Source organism: Lepidochelys olivacea, assembly GCF_965140295.1.
Source record: "Lepidochelys olivacea isolate rLepOli2 genome assembly, chromosome: 4".
Lineage (NCBI taxonomy): Eukaryota > Metazoa > Chordata > Testudines > Cheloniidae > Lepidochelys > Lepidochelys olivacea.
This window is the reverse complement of record NC_140414.1, coordinates 65,164,662-65,188,898: the sequence shown is the minus strand read 5'-3', so window position 1 is coordinate 65,188,898 and position 24,237 is coordinate 65,164,662. Positions and strand designations below refer to the sequence as shown.

The window sequence follows — 24,237 nt, the reverse complement described above, 5'->3', positions numbered from 1 at the left end:
TTTTCCACAGTTTTTTTTATAGCCTTTACTGCTACTTCCTGTAAGTATTCTGCTGTGTGTGCATTCTTGATGTATCAATTGTTTCTGTAAGAAAGACATTCTCTTCTTCTGTTGTCACACAAACACATACAACAGGATCATTGTGGACATTGCTCCACCCATCAAGACTCAGGTTAATAATTTTACCCTCTAGACCTTTTGCACACTGCTCAATTTCTTTCTTAAACTTTATCCAGAATTTGCCTGCAACACCTGCTCTGTTGGGTGGACTGTATCCTGGTCTTAATGTTAATAAAGTGTGGGTTCTCAATCGTACGGAAAGGAGAGTCGGCTGCATAAACAAGCCAGGCAATTTTTTCATCAATTACCTCTTTTTTGTAATCTGGTTCTTATCACAAATTTACCTGTGGTTGTTTCTGGATGATGGAGATTTTTGCTACAGGTGATATACTGTGGCTATGTGACATACATGATGTGACTGAAACACTATAATTAGCAGATAACTCTGATAACTATAGAAAAGGATGGTGATCTTGAAGGTGGATAGTTTTCAGAATCCTGTATGTTCAGGATGGATTCTCCTAAACAAAATAAGTCAATGCAGTTATTTAATTATTTTTTCCATACTGCTCATGTAGTATTACTCATGCATTCTCTGACACTTAGTACTACTTTAAAGGTGAAATTGTAAAAGGAAGATCTGCCTATTTCAGCTATTTATTTTTTATCACAACTCCATCTAAAATGATAGTATCATAGAGTAACAAGTATATTTTTGGCTCAAACAGGAGAATTCAAGAATAGTCCAGAAGGAAGACAGGCAGTCCTTAAGAAAGAAGTATGAAATAAAAAAAGTTTACCAACCTGAAGAGCCTGCATGTTCAGACATGTTCTTTTCATCATCTTCAACACAGCTTCCTCCTGAAAAGGAGCACTTCTCATGATGATGTTTCATTCAGGCAACCAGTCCTTGCAGTTCTTTGTTGCACCATTCGCATTTTGCACATATACCTGTCTTACTCATAGGTAGAAGAACTTCATTAAAATATTCCCAAACTGGGTCTCTCTTATGGCCTGCTGCCATGATAGGTTTTCCCTTCTAGTGGCAGATCTCAAATCAATGAAGGCTACACTCAGAAAGACCTCAAGACTTCTGGAATATGCTGCTCAAACAGTATCACTTTTGTTTCTACTGCTTGTCCCTCCTTTCTCACATTTATCTCCAGACTTCTTCTCCTTGTCCAGATCTATTCCAACAACAATCTTCTATTCATTGAACTTTTTGAAACTTTGCACTTTTAGAGAGAGGTAAAGGATTGAATCTGTGTACACAAATTTGCGGAGGGACAATATGGTTGACAATAATGTTATTTCACACCTCTATATATTATTTACTTACTTAAAAATATTTTTGCTGTTAACAAGCGTGTTATCCCTGGAGACACAAATCCACAGTTTGAGAACTGCAAAACTAAGCATCTCTGATGGTAGCTTCTAAACTAAGCACTGAGTCCCACTGGGTAGATAGAAAGATTAACCTAAATAATCTATACAGAAGTCCCTGGATCCTCCTAAGATTGGGTTCCTAATCCATGAACTATTGGAACTCATTTACAAAACTTTTCTTAAACATTACGTGACTATATTGACTCATACTATCGAATTAGAATTTATAATCCCTGAAAAACAGAGTATGTGAAATGGGAGGCTGAATATTTTCTGAGAGTGTAGGAAGAGATGGGAAAGGAAGAGGCTGTTAGTCAATGGGAGTTTTGCTGGTCAGGACTGCAAAACGAGGCCTCTTTATGGTTGCAGACTGTTATGAATGACACTTGTTAGATACATATATTAGCCTACAGAAAAACTGTTTCAGTAACAAATAAATTTGCTTTTAATAAAAATGTAACTAGACATTTAAACTAATGTTTTAGGTCATGATTTCAAAAAGAGCCTAAAGTTAGGTTTCTAAATTGTGATTTAGGCTCCTAAATAAGTGACCTGATTTTCAAAAGTGCTGATCATGCAGCAGTTCCCACTGATTACTTCAGTTGGAGCAATAGGTTTTCAGCACTTTTGAAAATCAAGCCTGTTATTTTGGAACCTAACTTTTGAAACTCTTGGCCTTCAGGTTTAAAGTCACGTCTCCTTGACTCCTCCAAGGGCACTTACCTTTATTATCTTTATTCCTCAGTAGGAAAATAAAAACTTGTACAAAGTATAGTTAAAAATTACTTAGGATGGTGCAGTTTCTGAGCATGCACTGATAGTGTCACTCTTACAGTCTGATTTTTTTTCTGTGTGGCAATCAAAATGGGAGCGCTTTCTCCCTTATTAGTATAGGATGGCTGTTAAGTAGCACTATCCTATTTGTCTATAAATGCATCTATACTGATAGTGTCTTTGCAATCAATTTTAAAATTGAACGTCCAGACCAAAAATAAAGAACAAAACAAAACCAACTTTGTTAAACTGGAGGTACAGCTGTAAATGTTTATTAGTTGTGGGGGAAAAAGCCCTAAGAAAACTTTGCAGTTTCAAGTTCCAAGCTTGGCCTGGAAGTCAAAATAAGATTACTCGTTGAAAGAAAATTTTATAAAGGATTGGAAACACATACAGTTCCTGATGCCTATGCAACCTTAATGCCTGTCCAGCTCCTGCCAATCTGCCATCCAGGATTCCTGTCTGCCTTGTGTGTAAGATGGAAACATTTTGATGAAGGACTTCTGATTGTAAGAATTTCAAGTAGTTCATAGCTTGGAGCTGGGAACAACTTAAATCCACTTTGCTTATGTTGCTGCTTGTAGAATCAAGAAACTCTGGAATATACGACTTTGGTTTTGAATGTATATTTCTGCTACATAAGTGTGATTTGATTTGTCTTCCACCCGGTGCACAGGTGTGTCAACATAAATTTTAGTTCAGCCATTAAGAGGTTTATAGCCTCAGATATTAATGATCAGTTTCAGTACAACATAATTCTGTATAATTAGGGGGATTTGTCTCAAACACTTGTCTTGAATCGGTCATTTTTGATTAACAGAGATTTTCTTTTCCATATACTCAATGGTTCAAAATAAGACACAAACAGTTTTCTGTAGTTAGTGTACATTTTACTTTAAATGCTATAGTAGCATACAATCTCTATGAACTTGATTGAAATAGTTCGATAAAATCACTTTATAATTTCTAGGGTCACTGCTTCAATTGAGATGTGCATTGTTTGCGGATTTGTCTCCTGGTCTTACAACTTCGTATCCTGGTCTCAGACACCTGTTCTGAGGATAGTGTGGGTGGCACTGAAGTAGAGTTATAGTTATTTGAGTTCTATTAACTGTATATTTCCATTCATTTGAATTTCTAGGCTAATGTCTGAGTCTTTTAAGAACACTAAAATGTTCTATGAAGTCTTTTCATTTACTATTTGACCTGAGCTATGTGCTTTGAACATGACAACTAAAAGAAAGTCTCTGCTCCATGAAGCTTATATTTTAAAGGACACAAACAGATAAGACATAATCAGTTGGGGAAACAGATAAGACATAATCAGTTGGGGAAACAGAGAGTAGAGCTGATTGGAAATTTTCCAGTGGAACCTTTTTCCCATCAGTAAATACTGATTTCTGCAAAATGTTTTGCTTTTGATTAATGAGTCAACTTCAACAAGAATTTGCTTTGAAAGAAGAGAAGAAACATTTCAATAAGGTTGAAATATCCAGTTCATTCAACATTCAGCCTTTTTGAAACGGAATCTTTAGATATTCCATTTTATATCATATATAATTTTGGCATTCTAAAAAATGTTTTAATTCTGTCTTGCAAATTTTGAAAGTGAAATTCCTCATGAAACCAAAAATCCAGTGCCTGCCAAGTTCCTCTGGAGGCAGAATTACATCAAATATTAATCCCTTCTTTACTTTCTCCCTAAACTTTTCCCTCTTATATACTATTGTGGTAAGGGGGCTTTTGTCTAATATGGTCAAAGTTTGTGAAACCTCCTCATTTGATTGACGAGAGATGGGAATCTGGCACACTGGGATTGGAAAGTCATTTTCTATGCATAATAGCGTCGATCAGTAGAGGTAATCCCTTTGAGGAGCTGGTAAGCCTGTAACAGAGGGTGTTTGCTCCCAGCAGCTATGATAGTGTCCAGCTTCTGCCACTTCTGGCTGGCAAAGAGACTGTTTCTTTCAGATAGAGACCTAGCCACAGTAATTCACACATTTGTCACTTCCTCTCTGGTATTCTGCAGTTCTCTTTACTTCCACCTAGACAAGATGTTCATGAAGAAACTGTAACAGATACAACACAGTGGTCCATCTCCTAAGCAGAACAAGCACTAGACCATATTTCACGCCAGTGTTCTACAACATACACCATCTTCCCACGCACTTTCAGATCCAATTCAGGGTTCTGGTATTTGAGTAGAAAGCCCTCACTTGGATAGGTCCACATCATATCAAAGACTGCCTTCCTTAAGAACATACGAACAGCCATACTGGGTCAGACAGAAGGGCCATCTAGCCCAGTATCCTCTTTTCTGACCGTGAACAATGCCAGGTGCCCCAGCAGGAATGAACAGAGCAGGTAATCATCAAGTGATCCATCCCCTGTTGCCCATTCCCAGCGTCTGGCAAACAGAGGCTAGGGACACCATCCCTGCCCATCCTGGCTAATAGCCATTGATGGACCTATCCTCCATGAATTTATCCAGTTCTTTTTTGAACCCTGGTATAGTCTTGGCCTTCACAACATTCTCTGGCAAGGAGCTCCACAGGTTGACTGTGCATGGTGTGAAGAAATATTTCCTTTTGTTTTAAACCTGCTGCCTATTAATTTCATTTGGTGACCCTAGTTCCTGTGTTATGAGGAGGAGTAAATAACACTTCCTTATTTATTTGCTCCACACGAGTCATGATTTTATAGACCTCAATAATCTCCCCCTTTAGTCATCTCATTACTCTTTCCTCATACAGAAGCCGTTCCATGCCCCTAATCATTTTTGTTGCCCTTTTCTGAACCTTTTCTAATTCCAATATATCTTTTTTGAGATGGGGTGACCACATCTGCACACTGTATTCGAGCTGTGGGCGTACTATGGATTTATATAGAGACAGTATGATATTTTCTGTCTTATCTATCCCTTTCTTAACGATTCCCAAGATTCTGTTCACTTTTTTGACTGCCGCTGCACATTGAGTGGATGTTTTCAGAGAACTATCCACAGTGACTCCCAAGATCTTTCTTGAGTGGTAACAACTAATTTAGTCCCCATCATTTTATATGTATAGTTGGGATTATGTTTTCCAATGTGCATTACTTTACATTTATCAACATTGAATTTCATCTGCCATTTTGTTGCCCAGTCACCCAGTTTTGAGAGATCCTGTTGTAGCTCTTTGCAGTCTGCCTGGGACTTAACTATCTTGAGTAGTTTTGTATCATCTGGTCCCAGTATAGACCCCTGGGGGACACCACTATTTACCTCTCTCCATTCTGAAAACGGACCATTTATTCCTACCCTTTGTTTCCTATCTTTTAACCAGTTACCAATCCATGAGAGGACCTTCCCTCTTATCCCATGATAGCTTCAGTCAACATAGTTATGTTTTACCCTGCACACTATGTTTATCCAATTCAAATACATGTTTGAGGGAACTAAAGGCAGTGTTCTCAACAGCAAAACCAACACACTGGTTCACCCTCCCAAAAGGAGAAGAGCCCCTTCTCTCCATCTTCAGGTATCTCCATAAGACACACCTTTCAACCACTAAAAGAATTCAACAGCACACTAAAAAGTAATAACCTAGATTAAACCTAGAACAGGTCAAAGTATGAATATGCTCAAACTAGGGATCCTGATTACACCCAGAGTAGGAAAGAGATCTAATTGCCTCCATCCAGCTAGTCCACAATATGTGTTTTTAGTCCATGTAGTGGTCTTTACAGTGTTAAATATTATATATTACAATGTAAAATATTTTATAAATGCTTCTTGATAGTAAGACACACGTTAGGAGTAGGAAAGGCACAAAAACAGCAGTGGGAGAAAACAAAGGAGGGAGTGAGGCTGACATCTTTAGCCCAAATGGGTTCAGAAATCAGAAACAATTCTTTAATGTTTTAGGGAGAAAACCCTTTATTTAACTAGCAAATTGAAAGAACTAGCTGGAGTTTCATTCAGTGTGAGCCTGCATGCAGTTTTCATACACCAGCATTGATGTGGCGTGGTCAGCACATACAAATTCACTGCATTCTCCACATTGCTTGCAGCTCTTGTGGTCAAATGACCTTAATCAAATGTGGCAGATTCCACTGCCAAGTCTGCAGGGTGATCCCATGGTATCTGTTTTTTTATAGTAGCCAAGGGATGAGAGTGCTGCTTTGATGGGCATGGTGAGATGATGGATATCAAGGATTCTTCTCTTTATATGTGCATCTTCGAGTCATTCTCCTAGACTGACAAGAAATAAGTGCCTTGTTTTGGTTGAGTGTGGTGCTAAGCAGGATCACTGCTGACTCAAATAAGGAACCTGGGATGCCAGCAACATCAAGCATGTTGAAGAAAAGAAATATTGGCCACCTTTGTATCTTGCACCCACAGGAGTACATTCTTGCAAGATGGCCCATGTTGTTGACAGCACTTTTAGTGTCATAATGGAGAATTATGTGGGGTTTCTTTTTGTCTCCTCCTAGAACCTTGTCATGATGCATCGTCGATAGTATTATTATCAACTTGCCCTTCTTTGGAACATAGGAAGCCAGGGTAAGTGGCCCAGCAAACCTGAACACTGATGGCAGTTTTTCTCTGCTCCAACGTGGATGCATCTCATTCTGTACAGCTGACTTGCTCCAACATAAGTCAAATTTTCATTAAATAGATCTTCAGGAAGCTGAACACTGGTGAAGTTATCCCCAACTATGTTTCTTCCAGTCTTATACCAGGGCTGAACATGAGCTCCTCCTATCTGAAAATGAACCTGATGAACAGTCAATGAAAATGTAGTCTTCCTTTTCAGAGCTGCTCTTGACATGATCTGGCACAACGTCACTGTCATTTAATAAGTTGTCATCACAAAACTTCTTACTTTCAGAGTTGCAAATCACTTTTCTAAGATCAGAAGCAAAATATCATGCCCGTTTGTTCACCTTCTTGAATTGTGGAACACGGAAAATGCCCTCAAGAGTCTCCTTAAACTTATGCTCAAATAAATTGGTTAGTCTCTAAGGTGCCACTAGTACTCCTTTTCTTTTTGCGAATACAGACTAACACGGCTGCTACTCTAATACCTAGACAGACAATCCCCTCAAGAATGGTAGGGAGAGAGCCACCATCAGTCCACTGTGCTGAGGATACCAAACATGCCTGGATTTGAAGGGACCAACCTCCCTGGAGTACCTTCTACTGTAGGGTAACTGTATGCAGCAACTGCTGTCACTGCAATCCATTATCCAATTAGCATATGCTAACTATTACAGTACAAGATACTCTCACTAGAAGCAAATGTGCACACAGAGCTACTAAAAACAGAGGACAGTGCAATATGTTTGGGCTACATTTGTACCCCACATACTGTTTTTTGATACAGAAAAATTATTTTTCATGGTAAATTACATTTTATTTATCTTAGCTGAATTGTGTATATGTGCCTAAATAACTGTTTCCTAAAACTGCGTAGTTGGAGGGCCACTGGTTCATGAGTTATCACAACATATATGCTTACAGGCTACAATATTCCCACGAATGTGGAGTAGGGTTAATGGAGCTTTTTTACCTGGAACATTTTTAGGAATATAAAATGTCTGAGTTGCTCAGGAACAAAAATGTTAGAAATTTTGCATCACTGCTTGGCACCTATTTACTTTACAAACATGTTCACTGTTGTTATTTATATAAAACACACACTTACTCCTTCCCCTCTCTGTCTCTGCTGAATGTGCTGTGTGCCATTTTTTGCTAACAGGTCAATCTATAGATCACAGAGATGCTAATCTAATGAAGATAATTATGTCATTCCTCCATTAACAGATATAGTTGTATTTATCTGGCAAGACTACTCACTCTTAACAAAATTTTCCACACCAAATATTTTCTGTCAGAGATCTCTTACTGACTGTTACCAGTTTATTTTTAAAAATATGAAAGACCAATCGGGAGAGCTCCCTAGAGTAAAAGTCTTTTAGCAGTTGATTGTTTGGAAGGGTCTTTAAGGTTGTTGCCTCTAGCCAACTTATAAAGCTGAAGGAATAGATTTTACTGTCTTAAAGATTGTTTTCCCCTGTGAAGGCGGGGGGAGGGAGAGGGCAGTGTGTGCCTCTCAGTTTAGTTCTACATTTTATTTTATCAGTAAAGATAAGAGTAAGGATTACTTACATTGATGTGCAATAGTGTCATCAGAATTTAGGGGCCATTAACAATTTTTATTGATTTACAACTATGGTAAACATCTGCCACAGCACAAAATGTTGATATTAAAGTTCTTTGAATTATTTTTACTGTATTAATTACTAACAAAATTGATTTAGAATTATTTTAAAAGTTATGAGAGACTAATACAGATACAATCCAAAAGTAGTTTGATAGATCAGAGTAAAGGTTGCAAACATTTCTAGTCAACTAGTGCCTTGGAATAAAAAACAAAACCATTTTAAAACAGCTGATGAGATAAGCAGCTGCTGTGTATGCACACTAACTACTTTACTTAAAAGGATTTTCAGAAGTATGGTTTATTGTTTGGATGATTGATAGTTTTCAATTGGGAGAGTTCCCACTGAAAGAGTCCTATTGTAGAGCTCTAAAAGCTGTTGGTAGGAGCATCTTTGAAACCTCCACTGAGATCATGTTTTTCAAAAAATATATATTTTAAAATTTTTAAATCCCAGACATACTTCTACCAGCCTACATCATCTCGACAGTTGTCAGCAGGGAATGCTATTGTTCCGGTTTCAGTCTCCTCTAACATCGTATCCCAGTCCTCAAAACTTACCAATGTCTTCCAACAAAAAGTGTGAAGTCAGGAGCTAATTTTCCTAATATTTCTAATGAGTTAATGTAATTTACATCATAAAGAGGAGTAAATTACTATTCTGCTCATAGTTCATCTTTCTGACTTCTACTCTATCCTTAACTTGCCTCGCTATGTCTAGGCATTGTAGTACATGGTCTTTAATAATATACCCTAATTTCAAATCCAAAGAGTGATAGTGCACAATACTGAAAATCTAGGTCTTGAGGCACAGGTTAAAGTGGCATACGAATTTTAATTCTAAGCTATCTTGCTTTCTCGTATCTGAGTCAGCCCTTTCAACTGTAATGTAATGTGTTAATTTACTTGCATATGCCATTCTAGACGAACCCATATGTTCAAAAATATGAATACGAATCTACTTAGAAAACACTGTTGCTGTTTCATTTTCTGTCCTCTCTTACACTTTGTTCATGCTCTAATTTGATTGCTAAATCAGTTTTCTATTGTTTTTTCTCTTGAAATTGTTTTTGCATAACAAATCAAAATTTGTTCAGCATAGATGAGTTTGAGAAAGACATGCTTGTCAGATATGGCATATATTCAGTTATTAATTTTTCTGCAAATGCTGCTGCTAATCTGCTGTACTCTCAGATGAGTGCCTATTTAAAGTCATCAAATGTTATGGTGCCCATTAGTAAGAATCTGAAGTAAGAAAATTACCAGTAAAAATTCCATGTTTACTTAGTAAATTGATGTTTACAAAATAAAATATTGGTTTACAGCCAGGATTCTGAAATATAACATTGTGGCAGATGAACATATAGCAGTAATAACCTTTGGACAATAAGCAAAGCGATGTATTTTAGAGAAAGTTGCCAGTTGGTGTTTTTTGGTTTCGTTCTCTCCCCCACACTCTAAGTAAAGTTTCTAATAGAACAGTGAAATTCTGATGGCTGAACTTGGACATTTCATTTGAATACTCATTGGAGTGAGTACTCTTGCACTAATCACTGTGCTCTCGACACATTCTAAATTGATTTTAAAACAATGTACAATTTTTAACTATTCATGTTGTATTTTTATGTTATAGATTATACTCCTCAATACAATAGATAAAGTTGTCTACTGGCACTTGAGTTTGGGTTCTAAACATTTTCCATCAATTTTATTTTGCTTAATTTCCAATGATTATCACAAAAACCCTAACAAATTATTTTGTGGGGTAAGGTACTTACCCATAGGAAGCCTAAACACACTATCATTGGGTATCCTGCATACTGGCTTTTTGCAAAGTAGCTTTATAAGTATTGTATACTAAAATAGTACAAACACTGAACATATCTTTCTCTCTTATAGAGCTGGAGTGGACCAGAGAAGTTACTTGCTTTAGATGAACTCATTGATAGTTGTGAACCAACACAAGTGAAACATATGATGCAAGTGATAGAGCCCCAGTTTCAACGAGACTTTATTTCCTTGCTCCCAAAAGAGGTGAGGATGATCAGTTAATGCTGGGCTCTGGGTGCTGTTTGACTATGTAACGCATCATCTATCACCTTTAAACATTTCCATGCTAATTATGATATTCAGTATTGTCAATGTAAACACTGTTAATTGGTGTTAGAGTACTACAAGTTGACAAACTGCCATGTCTTAATTATGTAATTCTCAGATTAATGTATGCTTCTGAGCTAAAGGCCAGATTTTTGAAGATATTTAGGTACTGTGTGGGATTTTCAGACGTGCCTATTTGCATCTTTAGGCATCTTAAAATCTTCAAAAAATCTGTCCAAGTGACTTTTTTTCTACTACTGAGATAAGTTCCATGTTGTACTATAAGTCATTTGAGTTCTTTCAGCTTAGATAGGTTTTCTTTAACCACGTTTTCCTTCTGGTTATTTAGTGTCTTGTCTCTTGACTGATTTGCCAGATTTAGTCTTGCATATATTCTGTATCATCAGCGTATATGTTTTGATCATCATCCCCTCCACATTTTGAGGAGACAATAAAATACTGTTCTATAGAACTATTTCACATTAAAAAAAAGTCAACATATACAAATTTATTCTTGATTTGTAATATGCACCTATCATTCTCCAAGTGTATGCATTATTAAATCTGCATTAAGTCTGTTAGTGTTACTTATATAATTAAAAGAGAAAATTCCCCAGCAACAAGGACCCAAAAACGCCAATCCCCTTATTCTAACCTCCAGGCAATCCCCTGGGTAAACAAATATCTTTCAATATACCCTGCAGGCAGTGATGAGCTGCCAAAATCTTAACAACTGGTTCCCTATAAAAAGTTCTGATTTAAGGGATGTGCCTCTGTCCTGCCCCCTCCCACTCCACCCCCAGGCTCCATCCTGCCCCCCAGGCTCCATCCTGCCCCCCAGGCTCTGTCCTGCTTCTTCCCATTCCCACAGGCTCTGTCCTGCCCCCATGCCCTCCCCAGGCCCATTCTCCATCCCAGGTGCCTGTTGGTGGAGCAGGAGTCTTGCAGCCCTTGCATCAGTGGGGTTGCTCCCAGCATGTGGGGCAGTGGCTCCCTGCAGGCAAAGGCAGCCGTCTGCCCGACTCCCCACCGCAGGATGTGACCACCCCCGAGCGGCGGAGGCCGGACAGCTCCACAGCACAGGAGTGGGAGAGACTGGGGGGGTGGGGGGCTTCCCCCAGCAAGCCCAAGGCAGTCCCCAGCCATGGCACCAGCCAGCCCTGCCCAGTTCCTGGGGCAGAGGAGGCTGCTGCTGCCAGGGGCCTGGCTCCCCGGCCCTATGCGGTGCCCAGTCACATGGTGCCTGATCTCCCTGCCCAGTGCAGCTGGTCGCGCTTCCTGGGGCAGGCAGGAAGCAGCATGGAGCTTGGCCGCGGCTGCTGAGTGAGGCGGCATCGGATCAGCCTCTGCGTGTGGGGCCCCGGAGCGGCTGCCTGGATAGCTGCGCAGCGCAGGTACCAGCCGCAGCATGGCCCCTGCCCCGAGACAGGACGCGGGGCCCCGCAGCCCTTCCATAGCCCCATGCTGCTCCATGCACCCCCCTCTAGCACCGAGCCTCTTCTCCAACCAGGGCCAGCTCTAGGATTTTTGCCGCCCCAAGCAAAAAAATTTTTGGCCACCCCGCTTTTTTTCATGCTCCGCCCCAACTCTGCCCCTTCCCCAAATCCCCGGCCCCACCTCCTCCCCCAGGCGTGCCGCATTCTCCCCCCCCATTGCTTCCTACGGCTCGCCCCCACCCCCCACCCCCCCAAAACCCCCTGTCCTAGCTCACCTCCGCTCTGCCTGCTCTCCTGAACATGCTGCTGCTTCGCTTCTCCCCCCTCCGTCTCAGGCGCGGGAGAGGCAGCACATTCAGGGGAGCAGGCGGAGCGGAGGTGAGCGAGGGTGTGTGGGGGCGCAGGAAGTAACGGGGTGGGGTAGAGGAACCGCTCCCCGCCCCAGCTCACCTCCACTCTCCCACTGCCGCCTCCCCTGAGCGCGCCGCCGCTCAGCTTCTCCTCCCTCCCTCCCAGACTTGCCGTGTAGGGGGGAGAAGCTGAGCAACGGCAGCACGCTCATTTCTAGGGGCGGCATGGCTGGCACTGGAATGCCACCCCTAGAAATGTGTCGCCCCAAGCACCTGCCTGTTTTGCTGGTGCCTAGAGCTGGCCCTGTCTCCCTTCTATAACACTGAGCCCGACACCATGCACCCTCCCTAGCACCGCAAGTCGAGGCCCCCTTGGCCTGGGGGGCTGCCCCAGCCTGGCTGGGACTTTCTGGGGCAGCGACTGCCTATCCAACCCCCCCGCCCCATCTCCTGACCGCCCCCTCCAACTGCTCCCTGCCCCTTATCCAACCCCTCCTCCCAGCCCCCTTACCATGCTGCTCAGGGCAGAGTGTATGGATGCCGCGTGGCCCGCTGGAGCTCGCAGCCCCACCCCCATCCCCCTTACCATGCTGCTCAAAGCGGCAGGCGCTGCAGAGCTGCCCAGGAGTGGTCCAGGGCGCTGGCAGCGTGGCACGCTGAGGCTCTGCAAGAGGGGGGAAGGTGGGAGAGGGGCCAGGGGAGCCTCCCTGGCCGGGAGCTCAGGGAGCCCTAACTACCGGTTCTAAAACTGCTTCTAAATTTAACAACCGGTTCGCGTGAACTGGTGCGAACTGGCTCCAGCTCACCACTGCCTGCAGGTCAACAACTCAGACTCTTGTCAGGTCAATAGGGAAGCATTCTTAGTAGTGTTATGTTGGTGTTAGAATATGGTCTACTATGTTCCGTATTTTCTTCATGTATATTAAGACTGTTCTTATGTTCCATTCTCTGGCATTCCTTAGAAAGTCATGGCCCCTCTTTTCCTTTCATGTGCTAGTATATTATCTTCTTAACTGAGGAAAGTGTCGGAGCTGTCCTTTGGCATTAAGTGGATCATTTTTGTTAGGGGATGGAAGTAATATATACTATGAATATTAACTAAATATGCACAGTGGATGTAACTAATATTGACATACGTGTTTTCTGCACCCGGTTTCTTTGAAATCCTTTACTTGTTTGTGAGGAATACTGTGGGGAAAGAAACATACCATGTTGTGTTATTCCTAGTGAAGCTGCCCGAAGCCTTCTGTAGTTCAGAAGCACAAGAAGGTTTTTTTTCTCAAAACTGTCCCTTCTGCAGTGATCTGTTAGCCACTGATGTGGATCTGCTGCTTGGCCCCTGTCTTTATCGCTCTGTTTTTCATTTTCAGTGATTGGATGGATGTGTGTTACTTCTCTCAGCAGAGGAGCAGTGTCAGTAGAATCTTGAATATCTCCAGAAACTGAGGACTCACATCCTTGATTTTGTTTTAGATGTCTTCTGTTGCTCATCCAGGACTGATGTTCAGGAGATTTTATAATATATGACAGTGGAGCAGATTGTATGTAGCGGTCTAGTTTTATTTTGTTCACCATTTGGTTTAACCCAGCCAACTGGTGACTAAATTAACTCAGTAACCTCTAATGTTACCATCTAGATAAGTTAAAATTCTACTTTATTTCTTAGTACTTAATGGGAGTTTTAAAATGCACCACATAAACTTACTGAAATCTACAATCTACATCAATATAATTTATTTTATCCCTTATGCACCCTAGTATTCTATAAAACATCTCATAAGAATATTTTTGCATTCTGTTCAGTAAATAGGTTATATACCTGTTTGATCAACTGCATTTGCACACTGTTCTTCAACTCAAGCACACATGGAACTCAACTGTTCTACTGTTTAAGCTCTGCTGAGTGGAACATAAGCATGGCAAGATAATTTGCTCCACGGGGGTCATCTTATGCTTACTATAGGAAACAAGCTTAGTTTTCAATTTTACAATTGGGACAGTCACTATATGTTTGTGTGTTTGCTGTGATAACATTGCACTCAACCCAGTATCAGTTTTGAAATTCATTTTTTGGTCATGTGTTTCTATTGGCACAAACTGTTTCTACTACAGAAACTTACTTTGTAAATTTACTCCGGAATCACAAACCTGTGTCTTTGCCATTTGTTTAGCTGGGTGTTCTGTGTAAGTGCTTTATTGTGCATTTTTAATTAGACTTCAGGTTTTACTGCTTGCTCACTTTTATTTAGGAAGCACATTTTTTTCACTGGTCCCACATATATCCCCACTGTTCTTTGCACTGTCAAATCCATTTCCCACAATAACTTTGCTTTGTTCTGAATATTAGTTAAATAATCAAATATTATAGTATACCACAAACTAATCATCTCTAATTCGTTTCTGATAACTTATAATTTGCATAACTTAATTATATAGGTCTGACACTCAGTAGACAATCCCGACACCTGGCACCTCGTTTCTTTTAAAGAAAATATTTCCCAGGTGACATTTTTGCATGGATCTCAAGGTATTATTAAAACAATTTTGTCCAGGAGTACTTTGCTCCTATAGAAATGTACTGTAGGTCTCTAATACTTCTGGGCTGTTTGATATTTCAATTTATTGTTTTAATACATCTATTTTGACTGTCTGCATCTCAATCACTGTGTTCAGTGAGTGACAGTGTTTATTCTCCTACCTCTTTACAGTTGGCACTATATGTGCTTTCATTCCTGGAACCCAAGGACCTTCTGCAGGCAGCACAGACATGCCGTTACTGGAGAATTCTGGCTGAGGATAACCTCTTGTGGAGAGAGAAATGCAAAGAGGAGGGTAAGGCTCAGGAAAAATGCTAACATAGTGGTAGAAGTAGCTATGGGTGTTCATTTCATTTATGTAAGAAGCTTAACATTTTGAAAAAGGAATTCAGTTCAGTGTAAATTTGTTACTAATGCTTGACCTCTGTAATAAGTATCTTTGAAGCAGAGGTAGAAAATATTTAATGTGATATCTTAAAATAAACTGCAGTTAAATGTTAACATTATATCTATAAAAAGGTTATATGTAGTATAAAGACCTATATATGCTGTGTCCATTTGGTATATTATATATACTATAAAATGATTTTTACAATTTAGAGTAAATTTTCATACAAACTATCACAGAACACATTATAGTTTCTGGGAGAATAGAAAGAATACTTTAAAGAGTTTGGGTACAGTGATTCACAGTGACAAACAAAGGGAAAGTGATGTACAGTGAGAGCAAAAGGCACCGAATTGTGAAATTGATAAAGGTACAAGTAAGTATTCTTGCAGTAACAAGGGGAGAATAGAATGATGTAGTAATTAGGAAAAAGTGAGAGCAGTGTGGTCTAGTGCCAACTGTAGGCTAAATGAACAGGGAGGTTTCAAGGTTAGACTTGAAGAAAAGTGGTAATTTAGTGGCTCAGATGATAGACACAGAGTTTCCATAAACAAAAGGGGATGCAGCCTACACTGGTGTGGCAGAATCCCTGTAAAGAGTCGAAGAAGAGCACTGTGAAATAGGCAAGATAATAGATTTGTATAGGGGTCAGAGAGAAAACAGCAAGACCTTGGAGAATTTGAAAAACATGTAGATCTATTTTTACTTGCATGAATAGGGAGCCAGTGTAGGGATGGAGCATGTGGATACAATCCTTCTTTGAGTCATGGTCCTTGTGCGTATTCCACTCTAGGTGTCCGTATGCTCCATGCACCTGAGACTGGACGATTTCTGCTAGCAATGTCCATTGGTCTGTGCCTGCACCCCTCATTTCCTCATGCCTTAAAGCAAAGGCATGAAAGGTGACTTGGACCAACTGCCTTTCCATTTCTTTTTACCACCCATGGTCTAAGACAGAACCCCTCTGTGTCCACGGTATTAGCTAGTGTTTTTCTTCTTCAAGCTTGTTCTTACGTGTAAATAGTTTTTAGTGTAATTTTTAGTAGTTTAGGATTAGGGGTTCCCCCATGCCACCAAAGCTCCTCTCCATAAGGGGTGCCTAGTTATGTCCAGGGCCCAGGAATTGTGTGTCCTGCCCCTGGACTTTTCAGTCAGTGAGAACGACAACAAATACCTCTCCTGCTTCAGGGAAGCTTTATGTCCCCTCCAAGTGCAGCATCTGCTGGTTCTTCCCAAGCTGAACCTATCAAGTCCATGAGTACAGGCTCTGAAGATTCCTAGTGGCCTGCATGATGAGGCCCCACTCCGATCCTTCCTCTGCCCCATTTGGTGGCTATCTGCCTTTTTTTTCCCTCCAGGCTTGGCATCTCATAACATCAGACTGATGTGTTCTGGAGATTATCACGAAATGGGTACACAGTAGAGTTCTTTTCCCTCCCCCTGTCCCTCTCCAGTGACCACCCCCGTCCCACAAGAGGATTCTCAGACAAGGAGTAGACCTTATACTCCATCTGGGAGCCTCCTTCTTGAGCACAGGAGAAAATACTCAAGATATTTCCTCATCCCCAAGAAGAAAAGAGGTTGATACTAGCTGTCAGACAACTAAATGTCTTTATCTGCCTTCTGAGATTCAGAATGATCACTCTGGACTCAGCTCTTGATTTAAAGGACGGTTATTTCCACATAGACATCTATCATGCACGCGGGAGATTCCTGAGTTTCATTGAGGACCTGGACCACTACCAATGCAGAATGCTCCCCTTCAGCCTCTCACCAGAACTGAATGTATTCACTAAAGTGCTATTGCTAGTGACAGCCCATCTCCACTGTAAGGGGTCTTCAGTGTTCCCCTACCTTAAGGGCTTGTTTCTCATGGGAGAGCTCTACATGGTGTACAGGAAACCAGACAGTCCATACTCAGTCTCCAAATAAAAGTAGAAAAGTCAGTTTTAGCTCCCACACTGACTACAGACTTTATTGGGGCAACCTTAGATTTAACCAGTGCCAAGGCATCCCTACCTCAGGACAGATTCCTACTGAATGAAGGATCTCATCATGCAGCATCACTGGAGCCACCAGATGACCGTTCAAACTTGTCTAATCCTCCTAGGTGACATAGACTCATGTGCCTACATGACACCTTCACAGGGCTTCACCTTTGATGCTTACAGGCCAAAAAAGGACAGTCTGACAAACTCTCCCCACCCCCCACCCCCCCCAAAAAAAAACAACCTCAGGCGCCTCTCTCCTGAGAAGTGAGAAACAGGCTTTGTCCCTCCCCCAACCACAAAAAGACTGATCACAAACGCTTCCCTACCAGAATGGAGAGCCTAGCTGGACGAGCATGTGGCACAAAGTATCTGAACCCACCAAGTATCCCACCTACACGTAAACTTTCTGGAGCTGTGTACAATGCACAAAACCTGTAAACAATTTCTGCCATTTCAGAGTCATAGAGCTTAGGGACCACCAGATCATCTAATGTGACTTCCTGTGTCTTACAGGCCACCAACATCACCCTGTATGAGCACACTGAGTCCAACAACCAAACTTAGACCAAAGCATTGCAGACCACAGGAGACTGCCTGTGACATGTATCTTGAGAATAGGAGGATAGAGGTGCACCAGTGCCCCACAATAAAAGGGAAATGTTTGATGATGATTTTGGCAAGTGATCTGCACATATTGCAGAAGGTGGCCAAAAAACAAATACAAAACCCACAACAACCCCAAAACCCAAGGTCACTGCCAGTCTGACCAAGGGAAAATTCCTTCCCAGTTCCACATATGGCAACCAGTTAGACCCTGAGCACATGAGCCAGTACCAGCCAGCCAACAACCTGCGAGAGAGAGAATGCTTGATGCTATCTCAGAGCCCTGTCCATCACCTCTCCAACCATGGCGGTCCTTGAGGAAGGAGATAAAGGAAAAAAAATACATAGGGAGGGGAGTGGGATGGAATACCTTTCTGATCCCTGAAGGTGAACAGCTGAAACCCTGAAACATGAGCTTTTAGGAGCATAAGACATAAACTAGAAGTGGACCCCAAAGTTGTTGAGCTCTGCCTCTCACCATCACAGGCAACCCTGTCATATAATCACACTCATAAATCTGTCCAGTTCTTTCTCAAAACTAATTTAGTTAGCTGCCCCCATTTATTTGGACCTTATATGCCCATATGTGGGGTGGTTTGACTTTTTGTCCTCTGGGTATATAGACTGTGTAGGCTGAACTATGGGCTCCTGTGTAGGCAGCTGAAACAGATCTGTTTGTTGGTGCCTTGGTAAGGACCACATGGCTCTGGCACTTGGAGCTTAGATCAGCCCTGCTGATTAAAGTCTGAGTGGTTAATTGCTCTCTGGTGATGTGGGGCAGAGCTGATCTAATCAGGGAAACTTGCTAGGCAAACTCAAGAGCTATGAACAGAAGAAGCTAATAAGAGAGTCTGAGGGAGTTTAGAGAGAGTGAGAGAGGCTTTCCTTGCAGGTTTGCTCCCACATGTGCTTCAAGATGGCCAGCAATGGAACAGTGGTGGTGTCCTACAGTGTATGTGACATGTTTTCTTTTCTTGCTGAAGCCAGAGGGGACTTCCTACGCATGAAGTGCAAGTTGGTGGCTGTGCTGGAGGAGAGGAGCCTTGGAATGGAGGGCAGGTAGAGATATTATTGAGAAGCTGAGGAGTTTCTAGACAGCCAAGTTCAGGAAACATCAGTATGCCAGGTTCAAAAAAGAAAGAAGCTGGCCACCAAGGAGTCAGAGGAAGAAGATGTAAGAGAGGAGGCCTAACAGTTCATAAGGTGCAAGAAGTCATGGCAGCATTCTACACAGACAAAGATGAGTAGGCTGCAGCCACCAGAGAGAAGAGGACCAGGAGGAATTCCACACAGCTAGAGGTTTCCAGTAGATACCAGGTTCCTAACATGGAACTGTGGAAGATATCTCTGAAGATCCAGCTGGTCCAAGGGAATGGTGGGATGTACGGGACATACCTGTGGATGGGAGCTTGGCCCAACCTGTAGAAACCAAGCTTACCCACAAACATATCTCCAGCCGTCCAAGGGAGACAGACCATTTTTGTTGAGGATTCAATACTCAGAAGAATTCAAAGAACATCCTGCAAAGGACAGATTGGCAAACAGAATGGTGTGTGTGTGTTCTTCCTGGAGCCAAGACATGAAATGTAATTCTAAGACTGCGTAGGCTTTTGAAGTCAATGGGCAAGGATCCATGGATGATTCAAACCGGCAATAATGACACTGTTGTTTGATATCTCGCAGATGACAACTGACTTCAGGAAAAGAATGTCCAAGTGATTTTCCTTGAGATCCTTTCTGTCCCAGGACTGAAGGAAGACAGAAGGTAGAAGATTCTGGAAGTGAAGTGGTATAGGGTGAATGGGTTTAGTTTTGGAGAACATTTGGTCCACCTTCTGTGGGGAGAGAGGACTTGTATAGTTTAGATGTCCTCCACCTCAGTAGAAGAGAAACCAGCCTCCTTAGGGACAGCATGGGTAGAGAAGTTAGGAGGGCATTAAACTAATAACGAAAGGGAAGGGTAAAAAGAGGAAATATATGATTACTCGGTTAGCACAAAATTGAGATGTTGAGAACAAAATCAATCCAGATAACCAAAGGACATGAAGGGAAGAAATTCTTTAATTCCATATACACCAGCACTGGGAGCCTGGGTAACAAGAGGAATTAGAATTGCTCATTTATGAGCATGAATGAATTTAGTTGGCATGAATGAAACCTGGTGGGATGATTCGTGTGATTACAATGTTAAAATCAATGGTCATAATCCATTTAAGAAAGGGGAGTGGCACTTTGTCAAAAATGGCATTACCTGTTTCCGAGTCCCTCGTAACTCAGAAGAAATGATTGATCTTGAATGCTTATGGATCAATATCCTAACAGAGCACAAGATGGGGTATTAGTTGGTGTCTCCTATAGACCACCAAATCATACCTGGGAACAGGATGACCAGCTCCTTACACATCTATTTATAATGTGTAGGAGAAAAGATGCAGGATCCTGGAGAAATCTGTTTCAATGACATATTGGAGATCACATACTACCACAATTAAAATGTCCTTGGAATTTCTAAATATTATAGATGACAATTTCTTAACTCAAAGTGTTGCATCCAACATGGGGAAAATTCTATATGAGACTTTGTCTTGATAGATAAAGAGGAACTGATCATAGAACTAAAAATTAAGGGTAGCTTAGGTTCAAGTAATCATGACTTGATCACATTTATAATTTGGATACAGAATAAAATGCAGACCAGTAATATGAATACTTGGTGCTTTAAAAGTGCTGGTTTCACAAAGCTGAAAACAATTGAGCAAGATCAGCTGTGATGAAGAATTTAATCAGAAAAATGTGAATGATAATTGTGAATAAAATAAAAAATATATATATATAGCAAATTAAAATAAAGAGGAAGTTGATAGTAATGAATAGAATTGAAAATCTAGGAAGTGTAAACAATTGATAGGGGAAGCAAAGGGACAAAAGGAAAAATATATGGCAGGCAGAGTTAAGGACAAAAAGTATATTGGGAACAATACGACTCCTAGCAAAAGTATTAAATAAATAATTGTTCTGTATTTCGGAAAAACATAGATGACCCAGTCTTATCATATGACAACATATTTTCCCTTCCACTAGTATCTCAGGAAGATGTTAAACAGCGGCTACTAAAGACAGACATTTTAAAATCAGCAGCTCCAGCTAACTTGCATCGAAGAGTTTTAAAAGCGCTCTCTGGGGAGTTTGCTAGACAATTAGTGTTGATTCTCAATAAGTCTTGGAACACTGGAAGAAAGCTAATGTTGTACCGATATTTTAAAAAGGTAAACAGGATGAGCCAGGTAAATTTAGGTCCGTCGGTCTGATATCTCTCCTGGGTAAGACAGTGGAGCAGCTGATATGGAAGTTAATTCGTCAAGAATCAAAGGAGGGTAATATAATTAATGCCAATCTTTGTGAATTTATGGAAAATAGATCTTGTCAAACTATGCTGATTTTTTTTAATGAGGTTACGAGTTTGGTAGACAAAAGTAACAGTGATAGAACATAAGAACATTCCCAACTTCTAGCAAACAGAGGCTAGGGATACCATCCCTGCCCATCCTGTCTAATAGCAATATGTTGATATAATATGCTTAGATTCTGTAAGATGGTTGACTTGGTACAATGTGACATTTTGATTAAAAAAACTAAAATGTTATAAAATTAAGAGAAAAGTTGTGTTCAAAGGCTGTACAATCCATCTTTAGCAACAGTATGAAAGATTCCACAAGGAGATACATTATGGAAGACATTTTCTTCAGCATCGTCTGATACCCCTAGAAGGTGCTAAAATCCCTGCTATTCTGGATTACCTCCTCTCATTAAAAACATTAGAGTCTTTTTCTCACCCTCCTTTGGGTGCACTTGGAAGCTATTATCACCTTTCATCCCCTGATGACAAGTGTTTGATCTTCACCCATCCTATGGCCATACCAAAATCGACGCTGATGTGGGACCTCAACCTAATCCTGTTGGCATTGACAAAGGCTCTGTTTGAATCCTGAATGTCATGTTCCTTCATCATCCTATCTATGAAGAATGCCTTACTGGTTGCATTCACCTCAGCCAGGAGAATAGGTGAACCAGAGGCCCTCATGGCAGACTTATCTTTACAGTCTTCCATTGGTACAGTTTCCTTAAGATTACACCCCAAATTCATCCCCAGAGTAATCTTGAAATTTCACCTAAATCAGGTCATATACTTACCTGTTTTCGGCCTGAAGCCACATGCCACTAGAGAGAACATGACACTGCACTCTGGGTGTCCATAGAGCATTGGCATTCTAATTACAAAGGACAAAACCTTCTTAGAAATCTCTTTAAATGTTTGTCATCTTTGTGAACAGATGAGGGAGAAGCCGTATCTTCACAGAGGGGCTCAAAATGGATTTGAGACTGCATCCTTCTGTGTTATGAGTTAATAGCCACCCCTCTCCCTCAACGAGTGAGGGCCCACTCCATCAGAGCCCAAGCTGTCAGTAGCTTCACTTTGAGATATCCCTGTTCAGCAGATCTGTAAAGTAGCAACACAAGGCTCTCTGATCATGCCTCCACAAAACAGTACATTGCAACCCTCTACGACAGCCACATCTTTTGGCAGAGCAGTCCTTCAATCCATAGTACAGAAAGGTTTCTTTTGGACCTTCCTCCTGAGTTAATACAGCATGTGAGTAATCTAGAGTGGAATACGTGTCGGGACCCTCATTCAAAGAAGAAAGAAAGGTTACATACGTAACTGGAGTTCTTAAAGATGAGTAGTCCCTATCTGTGTTCCACTACCTGCCATCCTTTCTTTCTATTGTGAGCCTTATCCTATGGTTATTTGCAGTAGAAAAGGAACTGGTGAGGTGGTCGGTCCATGGTCATCACTTATGCCCTTGGTTCAGAGCACAATGAGGCAAGGGGTGGACCAACAGACACTGGTAGCAAATTCTTTTGATGTCAGGCACATGGAGCACATGCAAACCTAGAGTGGAATACAGCTAGGGACTACATATCTCAAAGAACTCCACTAACTGCATACAAAGTAAGTAACCTTTCCTTCTTCCTAGCATGTCGAAGTGACATGACTACAGGGTTCTGGCCCTGGACCTTGGAGATACATACACAGACAATCATCCTTCCCTGAAATTTAGAGAGTAGGGCTTTAGGAGAAATCCATAAAAGGGCACTAAAATATAATAATGTATGAATCAACCTGTAATTTTTAAAGGCGCCTGAGGTAGCGAGGTGCCAAATCCTATTGGAATGGGAGTTCTCTTATCCCATTAGCCTCCTTTGACAATCCCTGCCTTTAAAGGTTTCACTGAAGACAGGGCCAAAATAAAGATATATTCTTGTCTTGTTCTTATGATGACAGTATTGAGAAAAGAAAGATGAAAGAGTGGGGGTTCAAGAATGATTCTGTAACTTCTTGGGCTTGGAAACCAAGCATGTTTGATTAAGAATGTCAGCAGGGATGAGCACCAGAGAGAGAACTCTTTTCCCAGAAAATGTATTTCAGACTTTGAAGCACTCAGTAATTTGAAGAACAGTTTAGTCAAGACTGGCAAATATAGGTACCAGAGAATGATTTGAGAAGAATGGAGAAGTGGGAGTCATCCATGTACTGGCAACGACCAAGACTGAAGCGAATAATTAGATGAACCAGAGGAAAAAGATGTATAGAGAAGGCAAGTGGGCTACAGACAGAAACATAACATATTCATTATTAGAAAGGATGAAGCAAAGCTGCAAAGCCTTCAGCAAAAATATGAAAAAGGACCAATTACACAATAGTGGTAGTTCTAAAGAAAAGGAAAAAGATCTAGTATAGGGAGGAGGGCAGGCTGACATCCCTGAAGCACAGGACAACAAATGAGGTTGGGTTGGAACAGTATTTGGTGCAAAAGTGATTATGTCACCATAATATATGAAGTCAGTGGTGGCTTTAAATTTTGGGGGTGTTATGAGTTTTGAAGTTTGGTGAAATTGACAAGATTTTCTTTTTTTTTTATTTTTAAATTCATTTTAGGGATTGACGAACCATTGCATATCAAGAGAAGGAAAGTATTAAAACCAGGCTTCATACATAGCCCATGGAAAAGTGCTTATATCAGACAGCACAGAATTGATACTAACTGGCGGCGAGGAGAACTTAAATCTCCTAAGGTAACCATTTCTGAATTATGTACATATCAAGAATTAAGTAGGATCAGTCTGTCAGCTGCTAGTTTTGTTTTGGACTAAACTAAATCATTTCTGACATCCAAAAAAATTCTAAAAACTGTTAAAATAACTTGAAAAGTGGGTGTTAAACCCCTTTGTGCCAGTTTTTTTCTTAAAAATTATCAGAAGGAGAAAGTCATGTATATTTTACAGTGCAGAAAATTATGTATGTTTCTACCTATCCTGTTTTAAGCCAAATGAAAACTTCTGAGCATCTGTA

At 40.9% G+C, this 24,237-nt stretch overlaps 1 protein-coding gene across 3 annotated transcripts in view; it reads left to right on the top strand.

The window, feature by feature from the left end:
• Positions 1 to 24,237, top strand: part of FBXW7 (F-box and WD repeat domain containing 7) — a 274,351-nt gene that overhangs the window by 238,557 nt on the left and 11,557 nt on the right. For 2 of the 3 annotated variants that reach the window (XM_084627545.1, XM_084627546.1), the window contains 3 exons: positions 10,323 to 10,457; positions 15,015 to 15,138; positions 23,824 to 23,960. In XM_084627545.1, the coding sequence (XP_084483671.1) occupies positions 10,323 to 10,457; positions 15,015 to 15,138; positions 23,824 to 23,960 (396 nt within the window). Of the gene's footprint in view, positions 1 to 6,693; positions 6,764 to 10,322; positions 10,458 to 15,014; positions 15,139 to 23,823; positions 23,961 to 24,237 lie in introns of those variants that run through there. The other variant, XM_084627547.1, reaches the window with a different exon arrangement.